At 44.0% G+C, this 19495-nt stretch overlaps 1 protein-coding gene across 2 annotated transcripts in view; it reads right to left on the bottom strand.

The window, feature by feature from the left end:
* Window positions 1-19495, bottom strand: part of BCAM (basal cell adhesion molecule (Lutheran blood group)) — a 134084-nt gene that overhangs the window by 10387 nt on the left and 104202 nt on the right. For both annotated transcript variants that reach the window (XM_068241427.1, XM_068241426.1), the window contains exons 11-14: window positions 18437-18564; window positions 14644-14779; window positions 13049-13078; window positions 11942-12077 (exon numbers count right to left, since the gene is read on the bottom strand). In XM_068241427.1, the coding sequence (XP_068097528.1) occupies window positions 11942-12077; window positions 13049-13078; window positions 14644-14779; window positions 18437-18564 (430 nt within the window). The remainder of the gene's footprint in view (window positions 1-11941; window positions 12078-13048; window positions 13079-14643; window positions 14780-18436; window positions 18565-19495) is intronic.

Raw genomic sequence — 19495 nt, 5'->3', positions numbered from 1 at the left:
CTGATCCTGTGAGTACACGTACCCTTTAACACAGCCTGACTTGTTGCTGTGCTGCAGTGAGAGCCTTTGTGCTTCCCACTCCTGTAAATATTTAGCTGGATCTTTTTTGGTATTGGGGAGGAAGAGCGGAAGCAAATATTCTCCAAGGGGTGTGAACTCTCCAAAGTCCCAAATTTGTTCTCCGAGTGTTTATTAGACTTCCTGAGCTACTCTGAACACGTCCAGGGCCAGCAGGCTCTTCCCATGGGGAGCAATGCTGCACAGGCAGCGGATGTCACGTGACTAACTGTTTCTATAGTTATTGGAACACACTATAATCATAAACAAAGATTTATTTAATCCACACAGTATAGTTAAAGTGTGTCTCTTGTCATAGAAGTAGGACGGTATTGCCTTCTATGTGGTCAGGATGAAAACCAATAGCCTGTCATTATTATTAGCAATAGTTTTCATGATATCTTGAAATTCTGACCCTTTATGCCCCTTTTGCACTATGTGGTTGCGGTTCTGTACAGTACCCTGTATATAAAGTAACATGCATCGGGAGCTGTACTTAAGTTAAGGTGCCCGAATTCCGGACTGACAATTGGACTGGCACGTTTTTCGACCTGAGGAAGCGGTTTATGCTGCGAAACGCGTTGTCCTAAGTGCTAAATAAAAAAGTCTGAAACCTTTTCACTAAATTTACTGTGAGTCTCCTTATTAAGGTAGGATCAGGCACTTCGTACCGCACACAGAAATGTATTGGTTTTCTTTTTTGGGCGCCTCCTGCAGGTGTATCTAGTCTATCCCTATTCACCCCACAACTTGGCTGTGGTGTGAACTCTTTTGGAGCAGCAACAGAAACATATTTTCCGAAGGCTGAGTGGGGACGGTACCTCCCCGTATGGTTGTATGGTTGGTTGCCTCGGTTAGCAGTACACACTTGTTAGTATAATTCGACCCTCTCTCTCATCTTTTACCCAATATCAGGCGATATTACACCAAAGCAGGTTCCTTGTGTCCATGTGTCCAAATCCAAATCCCAAAAAAGCTTTATTGGAAGGACCAAATACATTTTGCATTGCCAAAGCAAAACATTAGCATTAACGTGGTGGTGATGGGGGGGATAAGGGAAGGGTATAGGGGGTTATACAGTCAACAGGGACATTATGGGGGGCTGGTATATGCAGTCAATGGGGGAAGGGGGCATAAGGGGCAGTATAAAGGGAATACAGTCCATGGTGTATCATGTTCCTCTCAGCTGGTGGCAGGTAGCGACATATCGCACAGCTATTTGCATGGTTGTTTCCTCTTCCCCCAGTAAGATGTATAGTTTCATCTCCTCATCTTTGTCCTTTTTGTCTTTACTAGTAATGAACTGAAGTAAGTGGCACTACAGCAGGCAGCTACAGGGAAATGAAGAGGAAGAAGGACTTACCTGCTGCGGGAGCAGGTATATTACATGGCTTTGCTATGCTACTATGCAAATATGAGGGGAGGAGGGGGTTAAGTGGAATGGGAGGGAGAGGTACAGCCTGCCATGGTCACGAGGACTATTGTCGCTACAAAGTATGCACTACAAGGCATCTAGGGGGTGGGGGGGGGGGGGGGGCTAGGAGAATGGATGGTGTGGGATCTGGGGGGGGGGGGGGGGGGGGGGCTAGGAGATTGGAAGGCATTGGATCTGGGAGGGGGAGACAAGGGTGGCAAGGAGAATGGATGGTGTGTGGGATCTGGGGGGTAGAAGGGGGCCTAGGAGAATGGATGGTGTGGGATCTATTCGGGGGAGGGAGAGGAGGGGTTAGGAGAATGGATGGCTTGGGATCAGGGGGGGTGGGAGAGGAGGGGTTAGGAGAATGGATGGCATGCAATCTGGGCGGGTGGGGGGTGGTGGCTAGGAGAATGGAGGGCGTGGAATCTGGGGGGGGGGCTAGGAGAATGGATGGCGTGGGATCTGGGGGGGGGGGGTGAGAGGTGGGAGCTAGGAGAATGGACAGCTTGGGATCTGGGGGGGGGGGGGGTTAAGAGAATGGATGGCGTGGGATCTGGGAGAGGAGGGGTTAGGAGACTTGATGGCTTGGGATCTGGGGAGGGGGGGGGGGGGTTGGCAAAAGGAGTTAGGAGAATGGATGGTGTGGGATCTGGGGGGGAGGGGTTTAGGAGAATGGATGGCTTGGGATCTGGGGGGTTGGAGGGGGGGAGGGGTTTAGGAGAATGGATGGCTTTGGATCTGGGGGGTTGGAGGGGGGGAGGGTTAGGAGAATGGATGGCGGCTCAAATGATATCCCCAGATGCTTGAGAAGCTCTGAGCTGACTTTATCCTGTGACATCACTGAGGAAACATGCTTCTCTGATTAACTCCTCAAACTTCTTACATAAGGACGCCGTTATTTTGGGACTTCCTTTATATACTTAATTTCCTCTTTGTTTGTGGCAGGCGGGGGGATCGGACCAGAACCCTTCTAATCTCAGCGAGGTCATAAAGCCAATCCCGCTCAATTACATTTTCCAATAAAGTAGCCGACGAGATACTGTGGGACTGTGCGGGTTACAGAGCTGTATTAAATGAACTTATAATCTCCCAGTCATCCTTCTTGAGAACATTCTCTTCCTGATGAAGTTTTAATACTTTACGGTGGCGTCAGGGGCGTAGCAATAGGGGTTGCAGAGGTTGCGACCGCATCGGGGCCCTTGGGCCAGAGGGGCCCCAAAGGGCCCTTCTTCAACTACAGTATTAGCTCTCTATTGGGCCTGTGCTCATAATAATCACTTCTATAGATACTTTGAATAGTGATAATCATTAAAAAACTGTTCCCCATCCCCTTTTTGCACCTCTGACACTGTAGTTGCAATTGGCAGGTTTTGGTGCGCCGTATCAATTGTTATGTATAGAGTGCTTGGGGGGCCCCATTGTAAAACTTGCATCGGGGCCCACAGCTCCGTAGCTACGCCACTGGGTGGCGTAGTGGTTAGCGCTCTCGCCTTGCAGCGCTGGGTCTTTGGTTGGAATCCCAGCCACTGCACTATCCGCACAGTTTGTATGTTCTTCCTGTGTCCGTGTGGGTTTCCTCCGGGCACTCCGGTCTCCTCCCACACCCCAAAAGCATACAGGAAAGTTAATTGGCTTCCCTTAAAATTAGCCCTAGACTACACATACACTACACGATACATACATAGACACATGGCTATAGTAGGGATTAGATTGTGAGCTCCTCTATGGAACAGTTAGTGACAAGACAGTATATCTTTATAACGCTGTGGAAGATGTCGCTTCTGTATAAATACTAAATAATCTTATCTTACTAATATTATAAATGCAAAAGTTTGGATGTTTGTTACGTATGCAAAAATGGCCGAAAGGATTTGAATGAAATTTGGCACACATAGTACATTACCTGGAATAAAGTATAGGATACTTTTTATCCCCATAACCAAAAAGTAGGCGGAGACAAATACAAATTTCACTGGACAAAGCCATTCTAATGCTGGGCATACACGGAGCGTTTGCTCCTTATCAATCGAGCTGCTGATGGCTCGATTGATAATATCCGACATAGATTCCCCGCTCGTTCCCCGCGGGCGGACAATAGCGGGGAATCGAGCGGAACATAAGGAGTGCCCGCGGGGACGAGCGGGGATCGTAGCAGGCGTTGACGGGGACGCGCCGGGATCGAGCCAGCGGCTTGATCCGGCGCATAATCGAGGCCGTGTATGCCCAGCATTACACTATTAATGGTAAGGTTCTCAAACTTTGCACAGTTGGTCACTGGGTGACTGGGATTAATATTCAGAAAAGTGGGTGGAGCCTACAAAAGCCAATCAAAATTCACCTATTGATATCCAAGGGGAATATTTAAAGGAGAACTGTAGTGAGCGGTATGTGGAGGCTGCCATATTGATTTTCTTTTAAGCAATACTAGTTGCCTGGCAGCCCTGCTGAGCTATCTGGCTGCAGTAGTGTGAATCACACCAGAAACAAGCATGCAGCTAATCTTGTCGGATCTGACAAAAATGTCAGAAACACCTCATCTGCTGCATGCCTGCTCAGGGTCTAGGGCTAAAATCATTAGAGGCAAAGGATCAGCAGGATAGCCAGGCAACTGGTATTGCTTAAAAGGAAATCAATATGGCACCCACCATATACCTCTCACTACAGTTCTCCTTTAATTGCTGCCATTCTTGCACTGTTAATGGCACAAGCCTCAAACTTGGTACAGTTGGTCATTGGGTGACTGGGGTTCAAATTCAAAAAAGTGGGTGGAGCCACAAACAGCACAAATCAGATTTGTTTTATTTCAATGCAAATTATTGATGCAATAATTGCACTTGCTCATAAAATATCAGACAGCGCTGGATTGGATATATATTGTATAAATATACTTCTTAAAACCTCAAATGATGGAAGGAAAGGGTAATGGTCTGTTGGACAATATGCACAACTTTAATATAATAGGAACAATAGATAAAAATGATGCAATGGTAATAAAATATTACTAATATAAACAAATAAAATGAAAATAAAAATAAAAAATGAAAATAGAATAAAAATTAACTGCTTCCAGTTAATATGCTTGTAACCCGGGCAATAGGAAAGGTGGTGATGATCGGTTGTGACACAATGAGTGACTTTCAATCTGTATTAAGACACATTCATAGATCCTGCCTGATCTTAGTTGAATGGGAGAGGTGATGTTGGTTTAAGGTATGGCAGAAGGGTAATCCTCCGTGATGTAGTCACTTGACAATGCAGCTTTGAGAAAGGGAGGCGTTCCTCCCGAAACGTCAGCGTCAGGCATCACGTGTGACGTCACACAGGACGAGGAGTAGTGCGGCTGCGCAAGTTAGCACGGAGCGGTTTGGTGAACAGAGCCCGTGGCTATTCATTCCAACATCAGCGCATCTCTTCTGGGAGTCGGGCAGCCTGCCCGACCCTGCAGCCTACATCCTGCAGCTTGGTCAGTCTCTCCCACTGTGCTGCCGGCCGGAGCCAGTGAGATTGAGCGGCTCCCATTCAGGACTCGTCCACTCGTATTTCCTTGGGATTGTGAGTACAGCCGTCAATGTCATTGCCATCTGATTCATGTGAGCCCTACTATCTACAGTACTGTCACTCATAACTTGTTCACAAGGAGCCGGACTCCAGCTTACTGTTTGGAAACATCACTGTGTAATCTGTCAAGTGACTACATCACGGAGGATTACCCTTCTGCCATACCTTAAACCAACATCACCTCTCCCATTCAACTAAGATCAGGCAGGATCTATGAATGTGTCTTAATACAGATTGAAAGTCACTCATTGTGTCACAACCGATCATCACCACCTCTCCTATTGCCCGGGTTACAAGCATATTAACTGGAAGCAGTTAATTTTTATTCTATTTTCATTTTTTCTTTTTATTTTCATTTTATTTGTTTATATTAGTAATATTTTATTACCATTGCATCATTTTTATCTATTGTTCCTATTATATTAAAGTTGTGCATATTGTCCAACAGACCATTACCCTTTCCTTCCATCATTTGAGGTTTTAAGAAGTATATTTATACAATATATATCCAATCCAGCGCTGTCTGATATTTTATGAGTATTTATTGAGAGGAATTGGGTTACCCTTAATCAGGTTCAGCAGCTATAATTTTTGGCGCAACACTTCCTACTTTCTTTTTTTCATAATTGCACTTGCGTCAGGGAGTGAATTACAAAACCCCTCTGGAAAAGCGCTTTTACCAGAAACGCAGTGCACAGTGGAGCACCGGGTTAGGTGTGAATGAGGCCTTAGCCTGTCCTTTATATTAAAACTTACTAACTACACACATAATAGATTAATTCCATATTGTAAGGTATTCTTTATGAGCTAAACTAACAAACTGACAAAGAACCGCTCCCCCCCCCCCCCCCCCCCCCTCTGTAATTCCCTGCAATGCACATTCCAGCTGTGTCCCTCACATCAGACAGAGCACAAGCACTCTGCATGCATTCAAGGAAACACATCTCCAAGCTCCTCTATGGAAGCTGCCTGCTGTGCCGTATGTATGGGTGTTACCAGCTGAGCTGAGACAAAAGTATTACCAGAAACGGAAAGCTTTCACTACATGTATAAATCGCAATGAGGAAAATACAGCCAATCATGCAGCTGTTTTACTTTTGCTTCTCTGTTTAATTAGGGAAAGCCTTTTAAATCTAGAAAATCTTTTAAATAATCCTTTGTGTAGGATTTACTAATCTATGCCGGGCTTGCCTCTCTTGGATACTCAATTGTCGATGCTATCAGCATTGCTAAGACCCCCTTTTAGATGCCCTGCAGCATTTTGCCCTCCCTGTAATTCATTCTTAACGGGCCCGGAGGTAGTTGTGTCCAAACACTCTTGTGTTTCAGCCAGATAAGACCCCAACACATGGAGCAGGGTAAGGCCCTGTTCACACTTAAAAGCGCAAAACGCCGGCGATTGCGGGAGTGATTTTTCCACGATTTCACGCAGAAAAATCACTGGACACTGCAGCGATTTTTCCTCTTCTATAGCACTGAAACCGAACGCAATCACCGGGAAATCACCTGAAAATGGTGCAGACTACATGTTTGACAATTTGTGTTAATCGCCGGTGACAGGGCCGGTTCAAGAAACAATTGGGTCCTAGGGCAAAATTAGACTGGAGGCCCCCCAACAGACACCCCCTGACCAAAAAGCGCCATTAGAGGCCCTTTGTTGCAGCCAAATTTCCCTCCTGGGCCCCTGAGCTGGCTGCTGACCCTCCCCCAATCACCTCCCTACTTAACAGACTCTGCAGAGTCCCTGGGGAGCAAAAGATAAGATGGGGGAAGGACACCTTGGGGGCCCCTACAGGCTCTAGGGCCCTGGGGCAATTGCCCATTTTCTCCTATGGTAGCTCCGGCCCTGGCCGGCGATTAACGCAAATCACCCAAATGAGAACGTGCCTATAGGGTATCATTGCACTAGCACTTTAAAAAGCGCTAGCACTTAAGCGTTTTGCCGAAATCGCCGGCAAAATCCTCTAGTATGAATGGGCCCTGTCAGTGGGTTCTGAACAAGATGGGGTGAATGTAGTACATATCTATACATTTTATGAGCACAGTCAGTGTAAAATGCATAACATGCGTTTCATGGTTTGTGCAATGCCTGGTAAAGTTTTCATGCGCTATCTTCAAAATTACTGATATTAAAGTGGACCCAAATTAAAAATACAAGATTTCAGAAATAAAATCTATTTTCTAAATTATAATAATAAATAGCAGCCTTTTTTCAGCTGCATGATCAAAAATATAAAATATTTTACATTTATTGGAGGAACCTTCCTTTCAAATTGCCGGGATTTTTCCGGCAAACTGGTGGAGTAGATGGTGTCCAGCAATGGAGGAATGGCTAATGGCTGCCCCCAGTATAACCCTAGCTATGAAAAGAGAAGGGTGAAAAGCATGCACTGAAATGCTCATAGGTTTGAAGGAGTGTTTATTTTTTTTTGTATGTGTCAGAGTGGTGCAACTAAATATTGTTAATTAAAAAAAATGTTTGGTGTGGGACTGTGGGTCCGCCTTAAGTGAGTACATCCCATAGAACTCGGGTCTAAGTATTTGAACTTGAAACCTATGGGGACATGTGTTTTCCACACAGATAGAGCCCTGGCTGGGATATAAACCAGGGGCACAGCGCTGCAAGGTGAGAGTGCTAACCACTACATCACCGTGCTGCCCACCGCTAAAGCTAAAGGTTGCCTTAGCGGTAACCCCCCTTTGTAAGTACCTCTCTTTTACCTCATTTACTGTACATTGCATTGTGCCAACATACTACACCATCTGGAGCTCTCTATTGTCCCTTTGTGTTTTTCCTTTACAGAGAGGTAGGTAGAAGCTGCATCATTCTGACCGCATATATGTCATGTAGACAGTCACTAGTTAAAAATCCTCCTTTTATCCTCAGTAAAGCCATTGGGACTGTGGCTGTTTTCAACCCTTGAGCCAAGGACTCCCGACTCCAGGCGGGGTTATGCCACATCTTAAGTGTCCTGTGGTTGCTAGGAATTAATTAGCTAAGTATTCAATTATAGCGGCAGGCTCATGCCTGGGAAAATTGCTCTCATTATAGGTCTTCCTTTGTTTGTTTCTCATCAGCTAAAACAACAAGCTGTAAATGGTGAATGAAGGCTGTAGGGAAAAAGTGCATCTCCAAGGCAGGATGCTGCTAACCTACCAGCCCAGCTAAGCCACACAGAGCATCCAGCTTACTCTGCAGTACCGAGCGAAAGGCAAAGAGGATTGTGATTGGTTGCCCGTAGCAGCCTTTTGGGTTTCCACCAATAGGAGTCCGCTTGTCTCAGATTACCATGCAATTTTCAAAACATCATTACTGGCCTAACTGTAGTGAGATGTATGCGGAGGCTGCCATATGTATTGCCTTTTAAACAATACCAATTGCCTGGCAGCCCTTCTGACCTATTTGGCTGCAGTACTGTCTGAATACCACCAGAAACAAGCATGCAGCTAATCTATGTAAGGTGACCTGTTGATTTCCTTTTAAATAATGCTAGTTGCCTGGCTGTCCTGCTGATCTCTTTGGCAGCAGTAGTGTCTGAATCACACACCTGAAACAGGCATGCAGCTAATCTAGTCAGACTTCAGTCATAGACATCTGATCTGTATGCTTGTTTAGGGTCTATGGCTAAAATTGTTAGCGGCAGAAGATCAGCAGGACAGCCAGGCAACTGGCATTGTTTAAAAAGAAATAAATATTGCAGCCTCCATATCCCTCTCATGTCAGGTTCCCTTTAAAGGTGCCCATTAATGGTACAATTTCGCAGCCAATTGATCATTTCTAATCGCTGCAGTAATCAATCAGAAATGATTGGTTGTGCCCATTAACAGCTGAATTACCGCTTTGCAATCCGATCAGTTCGATCTGAAAAAATGGATCAATTCCATTTATCTGATTGGATTGGCTGATTGATTACTGCAGCGATTGGAAATGATCCATCGTCTGGAAAGAGTTTTGTGAGTCATTTTCATTTTTGAAAAAAGCTTCCAATGATTTACATTCAAATCAAGGTGAAATCGCAGCAAATCCATTTTTCTGACTGATTGTAACATTTCAAAAATATGACCAATGTACCACACACGTTCAATTTTTCCCCAATTATGATAAAAATGATTGGACACTCTGAGAAAATTGCTGGGGTGTGTATATTAATAAATTGACCATCCAACACACACCATACAATCTTTAGAAAAATGTAAGAACATTTTTCAGCATTCCGGATCGATAAAAAAAAAAAAGGGAAATCTTATCGGATTTTTCAGTCGAATTATAAAAAAAGCTTTCAATTTTTTCGGAAGATCCATATTTATCGAATTGTAAAATCGGATCATTTTATTGTATCGTGTGTGGCCACATTTCATGCCTGCTACGTAGACAGACAAATATACAAAAAGGCTACACCAGGGGCAATCTTAAGGTGCGTACACACATGCGACTATAGTCGTTTGTAACGATCGTTCCCCGATCTTTACCAACGACGATCGTTACAAAAAACGAACCACCGACTATTAAGGCAAACGACGAACGAGCCAAATCGCTACAAAAGAAAGTTCTGTCTCGGCGGATTTTAACCAACGACGATCGTTTGCAAAAGTAGTACATCGTTGGAAACGGTCGTTCGTACTAGGCTTGACATGCGCATTTCACTATTTCTCCGTGAAACTTCTCATTTTTATGCGCAGGCGCAATAGTTGCTTTACGTGATGTAACGTTCGTTCTAACGATCAGATCGTTACACACCTTTTAAAACTAACTTTACTTAGGTCGTTCTTTCATCAATTAAAAGTTCGTTCGTCGTTCTCAACGAACGATCGTTGTCGCATGTGTGTACGTAGCATTAGTATTATGTAACTAAGCATGTTGCTGTTACTTTACCTAAATGGTTCCAATCCTGTTGCTAGTTACTTTATGAAATGAACATCTTGCTACAAATACAGACAACCTTCCTCTTGTCTCTTCTATTCCAGACTTGAGAGCGTTATGTGACACAAGCCTTACACACTCCCGAATGCAAATCAATGCATCTCTCTATCTGGAAGGACTCCATCCCTGGCTTGTTCAGATGACAGCTCATGAATATGTATCCGCAACCTATAGGATGCAGTTGCCATGGATACCACAGGCCCCAATCACCCTGTGAGTCTTTTAGTGGCTGCTGCTGCTGCCCCTGTTCTCAGGAGATGCTCTGACTTCTAACCTGAGGCAGCGCAGTTGTGCTGAGCAGCAGATGAAGACTGAAGACCCCGGCTGGCTGCTCTCCATTCAATATGCAGCACAATGACATTACGCTGTGATAGCAGAGGCAGGAGTGGCGGCAGATAGGTGTATTGTAAAGCAACCAGGTCATGTGACAAGTGACAGATCTGGATAGAAGGCATAACATAGTTTGAATTTTCAAGAGGACCAGTCACAAAACAGGCCTTTGAACTAAACTGAATTTTGACATCGTAACCGACACTGTTTTGCACACTGTAATGCGGTGCGATTCAAAGTCTATGAACAGTTCGCACCTCATCAGTTCAGATGCGATGTAACTGATTTTGTTGTTACAACACAGAACCTGCAGTGGTGCGCACAAAGGTAACCATACATCTCTCAACTTGGAGGCCAATCAACCATTTAATGAAAATTGATGGACAAGGTGGAAATACCGCTACACTCGTAGTGGGAACCGAGCTGGACCTGGGCAACCAGCCCACAGATCAAGGTAGAAAAGAAGAGATTTGGTCCGCTTCAAGTCACTCCAATGATTTATTTGGGACTTATCCCAGGGCAGCCACAGCAAACTCAGCTAACATGTTTCGGACCTGCAATGGTCCTTAATCATAGCATGCTTATTTATTTTTTCATACATACAATCACAGCTGGTTTTGATTTCAGGAAAAGATTTCATTATTTAATTATGTGGACTGATGAAATATCGTTTCTTTTTAATCTGGATGATCGTATCAAAAACACAGTCGTTTGCTAAAAATCCGGACCACAACCACGAGCAGCAGCAGAAGGACACACACAACTACAGTGCTTATGGTCGAGCTGCACCTATCAGTCCGTTCTGACAGGAGGGAGTCACTGGTGCTGTTCCTAGCCAGGGAACCAGCAATGAATGAAAGCTACAAGGTCATACTAGATCAGTAAGGAAAAAGCATTCTTCTGCTTTCAATCATTGCAGCTGTCATCAAGCAGCAGGAAGATTGTATGTTAAGGGAGAACTCATTACAGTATCAATGGTTGGGCATTCATTAGGAATAGCATTCATTAGGAATAGCATTTTCAATAATACCTTTAAAAATGTGCAGAAAATGCAGTAATGCTTATTAATTCACTACATAAAACATTTTTTGATCAATAGCAGAAAAACATCAATAACCTATGAAAAACAGGAGAAAATCTTCAATTACAGAATCTGATATACCTTTGGTAGTAGCACTCTGGTTTCCTCTCACCACCCCAAAAACAAACAAAAAATACTAATAAATTACAGGACAACTATAGCAAAAAAAATGTAAAATTGTAAAATTTAAAATAAATACATATACAATGTTCATTACTCCCAGAGTAAAAATCCCTATGAATAACTTTACTTCTATGTTCCTATCACTTGCAGTAGGTAGTGAATATCTGACAGATCTGACAGGTTTTGGACTAGTGCATCTCCTTGTGGGGGCTTTTCAATTATTTCTTTATTTACAAAAGCACTTACAAAACTGCAGTTGTTCATTCAACTGCCCAAACAGTGTACAAACGAGTAAGCAAGCTGGCTAATATCTTTGAATAAGTCTTTTCTGGTAAGTGCTTTTGTAAAGAACAAAGGAAATACTAAGAATCCCCCATTAAAAGATGGACTATTCTAAAATCTGTCAGCTTTGTACTACCTTCGTTGTATATGCATGTATGAATGGTAGACTTACAGGGGCTGTTTCTCTGAGCGTCCGCAGGCTAACTTCCCCTTCTTCTGCAGGAAATAGAAGAGGGCGACAACAAGGAGCAGCAGGAGGACACACACAACCACAGCAATTATAGCCGTGCTGCTTCCACCAGTCTGTTCTGTAAAAGACAGCAAAAGGGAGTCATTATCAGTCACAGGTGCCATCACCAGCCAGCTAGCTAACAATAAATGGCAGCAAGATTGCATGTTTATATCGTACTTAATGAGTGAGAGAGAGAGAGCTGTACAGTAAAGAAAAAACATCCTTCTACTTTCAATCACTGCAGCTGTCACAAAGAAGCTTCTATTCAATTTCTGTAGCAAGCAGAGCCTTTTACGGTATCTCCTGCTCTCCTATCCTCAGAGTAGGGAGAACTGAGACTGGCACTGCTTTCTGTAGGGACAACCACATGATAAGGCTCCAGGAAAGAGGGAAAGTGAGCCTACTAACAATAGAAGATCCTACATTATAATGGTTTCATTAATCAATTGCAGCAGAGGGGAATTTTGATATTTGCGATTATTCAGGTTGGAGTGAGCATTTGATGTCTCCCATGCAGCCTCACTGCTAAATATGCAAATCATCCTTTGTTGTTCCTGTAAGCTAACCACACCTCCAGAACTGCTGGAATGCAATGATCTGTACAATTAAAAAACTGACACATCATTGCATTCCAGTGGTTCAGGAGGCGTGGGTTAGATTGCAGGGACAACAAAGGATGATTTGCATATTCAGCAGTGGGAGGCATCAGATGCACACTCCAACCTGAATTATTGCAAATACCTTCTGCTTTAAGAAGGCAGACTTGTTTTTCTCTAGCAAGTTAAGTGCATCTAACTTATTTTAACTTAAACATTCACTTCCCGTTTAATCTAGCGGTATAAAATAACTACACCCCCCCCCCCCCCCCAATCTATTCAGAGGGCATGCTGTAGGACAAAGAATGCTGGGGAAAAACAGATTTAACCATATCTCAGACCAATGTCCCAGGACAGCCGCTCCCCCAGTTCTCCTTTGGAGAGACAAGGCTGCTGGCAGACACACAGCACAGATGACAATTATACTCCTCTGAAATATGATGCTAATTACCTTGAGCTGGTGCAAGGCTGGGAGGCACATCTGCAGGGCACAGAGAAAGAAATATTATGTTAATAATTTAGACACCGCAAGTAAAAGAAACCTTCATTTAAAAATCTGCCGGCAGTCATCCACGTTTATCTCTGCTGTATAATTCACGCTGTGCTAGAGGAGGCAGTAACCTAAACAGATGACAATGCACACACACTGTACAGGAAATGCACGCACACTGTACAGGAAATGCACACACACTGTACAGGAAATGCACACACACTGTACAGGAAATGCACACACACTGTATTGGAATGACATGGCTGCACAAAATTATTAGGATAGAGGCATCCAAAGTCCAATGTATACAGAAGTTATATTCTAATAACCACTATTATTCAAAGGAGAGGTAATCGCTTACCTCTCCAGAAGGTTAATCACCAGTAGGACTGGAAAAATATTTATTCAGAACACAAACAGACAACACGTTTTGATGGGTATTAGCCCGCTTCCTCAGATCAATCTACAGTGCCTAAAACAACAAACAGCCTCTGGCTCCTCACAGAGGTGCCTGGCTCTTCTACTGACCACATATGCTATTGCTCCGTTGTTATTGCCTGATGAAGCGGGATCAAACCTGCGAAACGCGTTGCATATTTGGAGTTCATAAATAAAATATATTGACTGTCTTTACTACAGTCGTTGAGTGTCTACTTGGAGGAGGTAAGTCCACCACTACCTCCTCTATTTATCAAGAATTTGGTTTTTAAGCTCATTTAGCTTCCTTTTATCCTTTTGGCGCCTCTGTTCTCCTGCATAATTTTACCATAGCATGTCCCGATAAGAGGCATGTATCCTTTACTTCCCCTCAGACTTAAACTAATGCAGCCTGATTGGCTGAAGCCTCTTCCCCTCCTTTTTTCCCCTCCCACACCTCTGTTCCTCTGATTGGCCAAGATTTCTCATGCTGAGACAATGCACTTTCTATTGCAGAGCTGGGTGGGAGTGTCTGAAGACTGGGAGGAGGGCGGGCAATGCATACACAATCAGGCAGAGAAGAGTAAGGTAGGAAATGACATAAGTATTGGCTTCAAGACAGACACAGTTAAGATGGAGAATCCTAAAAAGGGTTTCCTCTTTTCTTACTATAGAAAAATCACTAAAAGTCAAAACGTAGACAGTGCAATACATATGCTATGTGAGTAGAGCAAGTATTTATCTACTTATATATGTGTTTTTGTTCTGAGATAGTATGGCTGACAGCTCCTCTTTAACTGAATAATTTACTACATTCAACTATTTGTCACTACTATGCCTCTTTGATTAAAAATCAATGGTAAGATAAGAGCCCAAATGATAGAACACCAAGATATTTCTATTAGAACAGTTCAGTTTCCAGAACAGAATCACATGGAGAGGGACAGTGGTGACTCACACGGGTATGACTGCGATGACAATCAGCAGTACAACAACACGGGGACAATTCCTTGTCACACAACGTCTTTCACATGCCCTGGCCCTCATTGTAAGGCCTATCATACACACTACTATCAGCAAGGTTTTCTTTAGAGCCTCCTCCCATTGGTCGGGATCCACCCTTCCCAGGTCACACTTACACATTCTCAGGGTGAACTTCTTCTCTTTGGTTCCAATACTGTTTTGTGCAGAGCAGGAAATGTTGTTCATTATCTTGGAATTGAACTTCACAGTGACTTTGCTTACTACTTCCAGGTCGGTGACAGACTCAGATGCCTGAGGGGAAAAAGCACAGCGGGTCACATCTTGCAGTCTGGGTAATGTGAGGACTCAGAGACAATGAATGATGAGTTGTTATTATTATTTATACACTTAAAGGGACCCCGAGCACTTATTAAAAATGAAATATTGACTTACCTGGGGCTTCCTCCAGCCCACCGTAGGCCGCAAGGTCCCCCGGCGTCCTCCTCTCCGGGTCCAGGCTGGCGTCTCCGTTATCAGACGACTTCAGCCCAAAGCCGTCAGGCCTGCTTCATTAATTAGTGTCCTCACACTGGCCAGCTAGGCGTCATGACGCCACCCGGCGTGAAAGTCCTGCACATGTGCAGTTCAATGTTAGAGAACCATGCATGCACAGGACTCTCACGACGGCCCCAGGTAAGTCAATATTTCATTTTTAACAAGTGCTTATGGTCCCTTTAAAGAGAGATCAAGAAATGATTGATGTTCGCCATGTAATTTGTTCATGTTGTTTGATCCACAATCAGCCTGCACATCATCATCTTTACTACTGGCAGACATGAAGAAAACTAGACAGCACCAACTGCCATTATCTATAACCACACCCACTAACATTGTGATAGGCTAAAAGGTTTTTTTGTTCTATCGACATGTGCACATATGCACAAAGGGAGATACTTACCTCCCCAATAGAAGACACCATTTTGCCGGTTTTAGTTCAATAGTAAACTTTATTTGACTACTCCACGAAGCAATGCGTTTCAAAGGTGCAATCCTGCTTCATCGGGCAAAAAGGGAGCAACTAGGCTTATAGGAACACCAAGTGCCTCTCCTATGACTGAGTCTAGTCGCTCCTTTATTGCCTGATGAAGCATGATTTCACCTGCGAAACATATTGCATCGTGGAGTAGTCAAATAAGATTTACTATTGAACTTTACTAAAACTGACAAAATCATGTCTTCTCTTGGAGAGGTAAGTCCTCCACTACCTGCCATTTTATATATTTATTTATTTTTTTAGCAAAAATTGTTTTTATACCTTCTGACACCGCTGTTCAAATATACAGGAAGACTGTATGTTCTTGTTTTTACCCCAAGGTTTCCTTGACCATGCCAAAACATACTGGTACAGGTAATCAACAAGTTTGATAGCAGGCAGAGGTGGCTTTTATTGAGGGTGTTATGCAGATACTGGATCCACTACCTAAGGCTCGGTCCACACTAGGCATGGTTGTAGAACGCAATCTGTGGCCCGGTCTCCGGTTTTCAAAAACCGGAACGCAAATGGATCCGTGATTCCCTTTTGCAGCATACGTTTCCAATCCGTTTATGTTTAAAAAAAATATCCCCCGTAGAGATGGCCGAGCCTTGGAGAACTCATGGAGAAGCACATGATCAGTTTGATCAGCTGATAGATTTGTAAGCCTCTGATTTGCTGGTCATAATCATGTGTTAAACTAGGAAGTCATCACAGCAAATCAGAGACTTACAAATCTATCAGCTGATCAAACTGATCATGTGCTTCTCCATGAGTTCTCCAAGGCTGGGCCATCTCTAACCCCCAGCCCTGGCCATGGGGGAGGAAGGGGGGGGGGGGGAGCTGCCATGCTGGAGGGGGTAGCAGCCAGAAAGGGGGCCAGCGGGCACAGCGGTGGGCGGGCCTGACCCCACCTCCCTCTCCTCGGTGCCCCCATCCATGCTCCACCTCCAGCTACTTTTGTTAAAATCATTGCTTGCGGCGAGTTTCTTGAGTTCCACCGCTCACCGCACCACTTCCTGCAATCTTCAGAGGGTGGCATTGCAGGAAGTGATGCAGTGAGCGGTGGAACAAGGAGGTGAGTGAGTTCCCCGCTTGCCGCAGGCAATGATTTTAACAAAATTAGCTGGAGGGGGAGCGCGGAAGGGGGCACCCAGGAGAGGGAGGTGGGGTCCGACCCCCCTCCCCACCGCTTTGCCCGCTGGCCCCCTTCCTGGTTGCTACCCCCTCCAGCATGGCAATCCGGATCTCCCTCCATTTTTTGTATTCAAATATCCTGTGAAGAGGGAGATCCGTTTTTGTATTGCCTTTTACTACCCCTCCATGTATCCGGGGTTCGTAAAAAACCTGCAAATCCGGAAACACATGCAGTTTTTCAAAATGGATTTTGCGGATCCATTTTTTAAAGTGTGAAGACGGCCGCTATTTTGAACATTGGTATCCGTGGCTTTGGTTTTGATCCGGGCCAAAAAGCGGAGCCACGAATATGTTTTTTAAAAAAGTGTGAACCGACCCTAAAACCATAACAACAATAATTCCTTCAGCTTTATGCACAGGCTAAAAAGGCTGACAAATTCTTAAAGAGAAGCAGCTGGAACTGGCCAGCCACAAAGAACAATCAGCTACAGGAAGGCAGCCTTAGTCATGCATGCGCTCAGAAGTGATTACCCATCTGCCCTGAAATAAACCAATGACACACTGAGGGGAGAATGCCAGCTGATGTGACAAATGGAGAACAAGACAAATATTTCTTATGGACCCCAAGCATGAGGATGACTGATAGACTTGTACTAGCGACTATGGTGCAGAGTGACAGAAGCCAACAGATGGACAGCGTAACTTAAAAGTGAACCGCGCACCATTTTTATCACCAAGGGCATTTCAATAGCACATTAAAAATGCATGTGAACAATGTGTCTCATTTCTAAAAAAAAATCCATTCCACGTCCTCTTTTACATTTAAATGTTTCTTAGAGGCATGTATTGCCCTACTTCTGCTTTTGTTTGATACTGCTAATTCCAGCAATCTTTATCTGCCTGCTCTTTCTGTGGATGACAGGCTGTGTCATCCACAGAAAGAGCAGGCAGATAAAGATTGATGGAATTAACAGTAGCAAACAAAAGCTTTACTCAGCAAGGGGAGGAGGGGGGATATAGGACGCTGTACTTCAAAAAGTTTAGAGAGTCACACTTGATTATATTCACACCTTTTTCTGGATAAAGAAGGGCAGAGGGAAGGGGAGAAATGGCAGCTTCTAACACTATTAGAAACCAGCACAAACTGCAAAAAAAGAAAGCTGCTTTGGTCCCTTTAAGAACTGAACAGTGGACTACCAATACCAACAGTGTACAGAGGACTACCAAGAACAAATAGAAGGGGGTATGAAAGGATTTTTAATTGTAATATCAAATTGGTACACAACTTTCAATGAGATTTTTGGGGTCTCTAGGAATGTAGCACGGTATAACGTTTTTGTCTAATTTTCAACCAACCATTTACCGTATTTTTCAGACTATAAGACACTCCTGACCATAAGACACACCTAGATTTAGAGGTCAAAACCAGGGGGAAAAATATATATATATATATACTAAACCTGGTGCATCCATGGTGAAGGGGCATCTTGTGGATTATGCCCATTTTTGTACCTCATACCCCCATTGTGTCCTCCTGCGTCCACCTCCTTTTGTCCTCCTCAATGCCCCTTTGTGTCCCCCTGTGTCCTCCGTTTGTCCCCCGTGTCCTCCTCCGCTTGGCAGGCATTCACAAGTCAGGGACTCCCTGCATTTGGACTAAAAGACGCAGTGACTTTTTTGCCCCACTTTTGGGGGAGAAAAAGTGACTCTTATAGTCCAAAAAATACAGTATTTATGCCCCAATGTAGGAGATAAAGGTCACACTACAGTCATAAAGCATGTCACGTTTAGACATTTACCTTGAGATCTGGTTGGTTCCAGGTTATTGTGGGCACTGGGTATCCCTTTGCTGCACAGGATAATGTTACTGCCTCTCCTTCTGAGGGTACTTCAACATGCTCATTCTCCAGGTGCAGCTCAGGGGGTCCTATTAAAAACAAAAATGAAAACAAAGTGGAAAAATACACAACTGGAAAGGAGTGGAAATAAAGGTTTGCTTTCAGTTTTGGATAGAACAAGAAAAAGTTAGAATCTCTCTCTCTCTCTCTCTCTGGGGGGTCGGCCTTAAAATACCACTCCTCCAGCGACATCCTGTAGCTCCTAGCGGCTTGGCGTCTGTGTGCGGGTCAGGTGACACGCTGGGAGCCGTATATGGAGGACACCGGAAAGCCGCCAGGAGCTACAGGACGTCGATGGAGGAGCGGTGAGTATTTAATACTGCACAGGGAGAGGTTTTTTGCTTTTTAGGCCGTTTGCTCAAGCACCCGGCAAGTATATACAGTGGGTTGCAAAAGTATTTGGCCCCCTTAAACTTTGTCACATTTTGTCATATTACTGCCACAAACATGAATCAATTTTATTGGAATTCAATATGAAAGACCAACACAAAGTGGTGTACACGTGAGAAGTGGAAAGAAAATCATACATGATTCCAAACATTTTTTTTACAAATAAATAACTGCAAAGTGGCGTGTGCATAATTATTCGGCCCCTTTGATCTGAGTGCAGTCAGTTGCCTATAGACATTGCCTGATGAGTGCTAATGACTAAATAGAGTGCACCTGTGTGTAATCTAATGTCAGTACAAATACAGCTGCTCTGTGAGGGTCTCAGAGGTTGTCTAAGAGAATATTAGGAGCAACAACACCGTGAAGTCCAAAGAACACACAAAACAGGTCCAAGACAGGTCAGGGATCAAGTTATTGAGAAATTTAAAGCAGGCTTAGGCTACAAAAAGATTTCCAAAGCCTTGAACATCCCAAGGAGCACTGTTCAAGCGATCATTCAGAAATGGAAGGAGTATACCAAGACAAGGCCATCCACCTAAACTCACAGGCCGAACAAGGAGAGCGCTGATC

This window comes from Hyperolius riggenbachi, chromosome 6, assembly GCF_040937935.1.
Source record: "Hyperolius riggenbachi isolate aHypRig1 chromosome 6, aHypRig1.pri, whole genome shotgun sequence".
NCBI classification, from domain to species: Eukaryota; Metazoa; Chordata; class Amphibia; order Anura; family Hyperoliidae; genus Hyperolius; species Hyperolius riggenbachi.
Note: the sequence above shows the minus strand (reverse complement) of the source record. Positions and strands in the feature narration are given on the sequence as shown.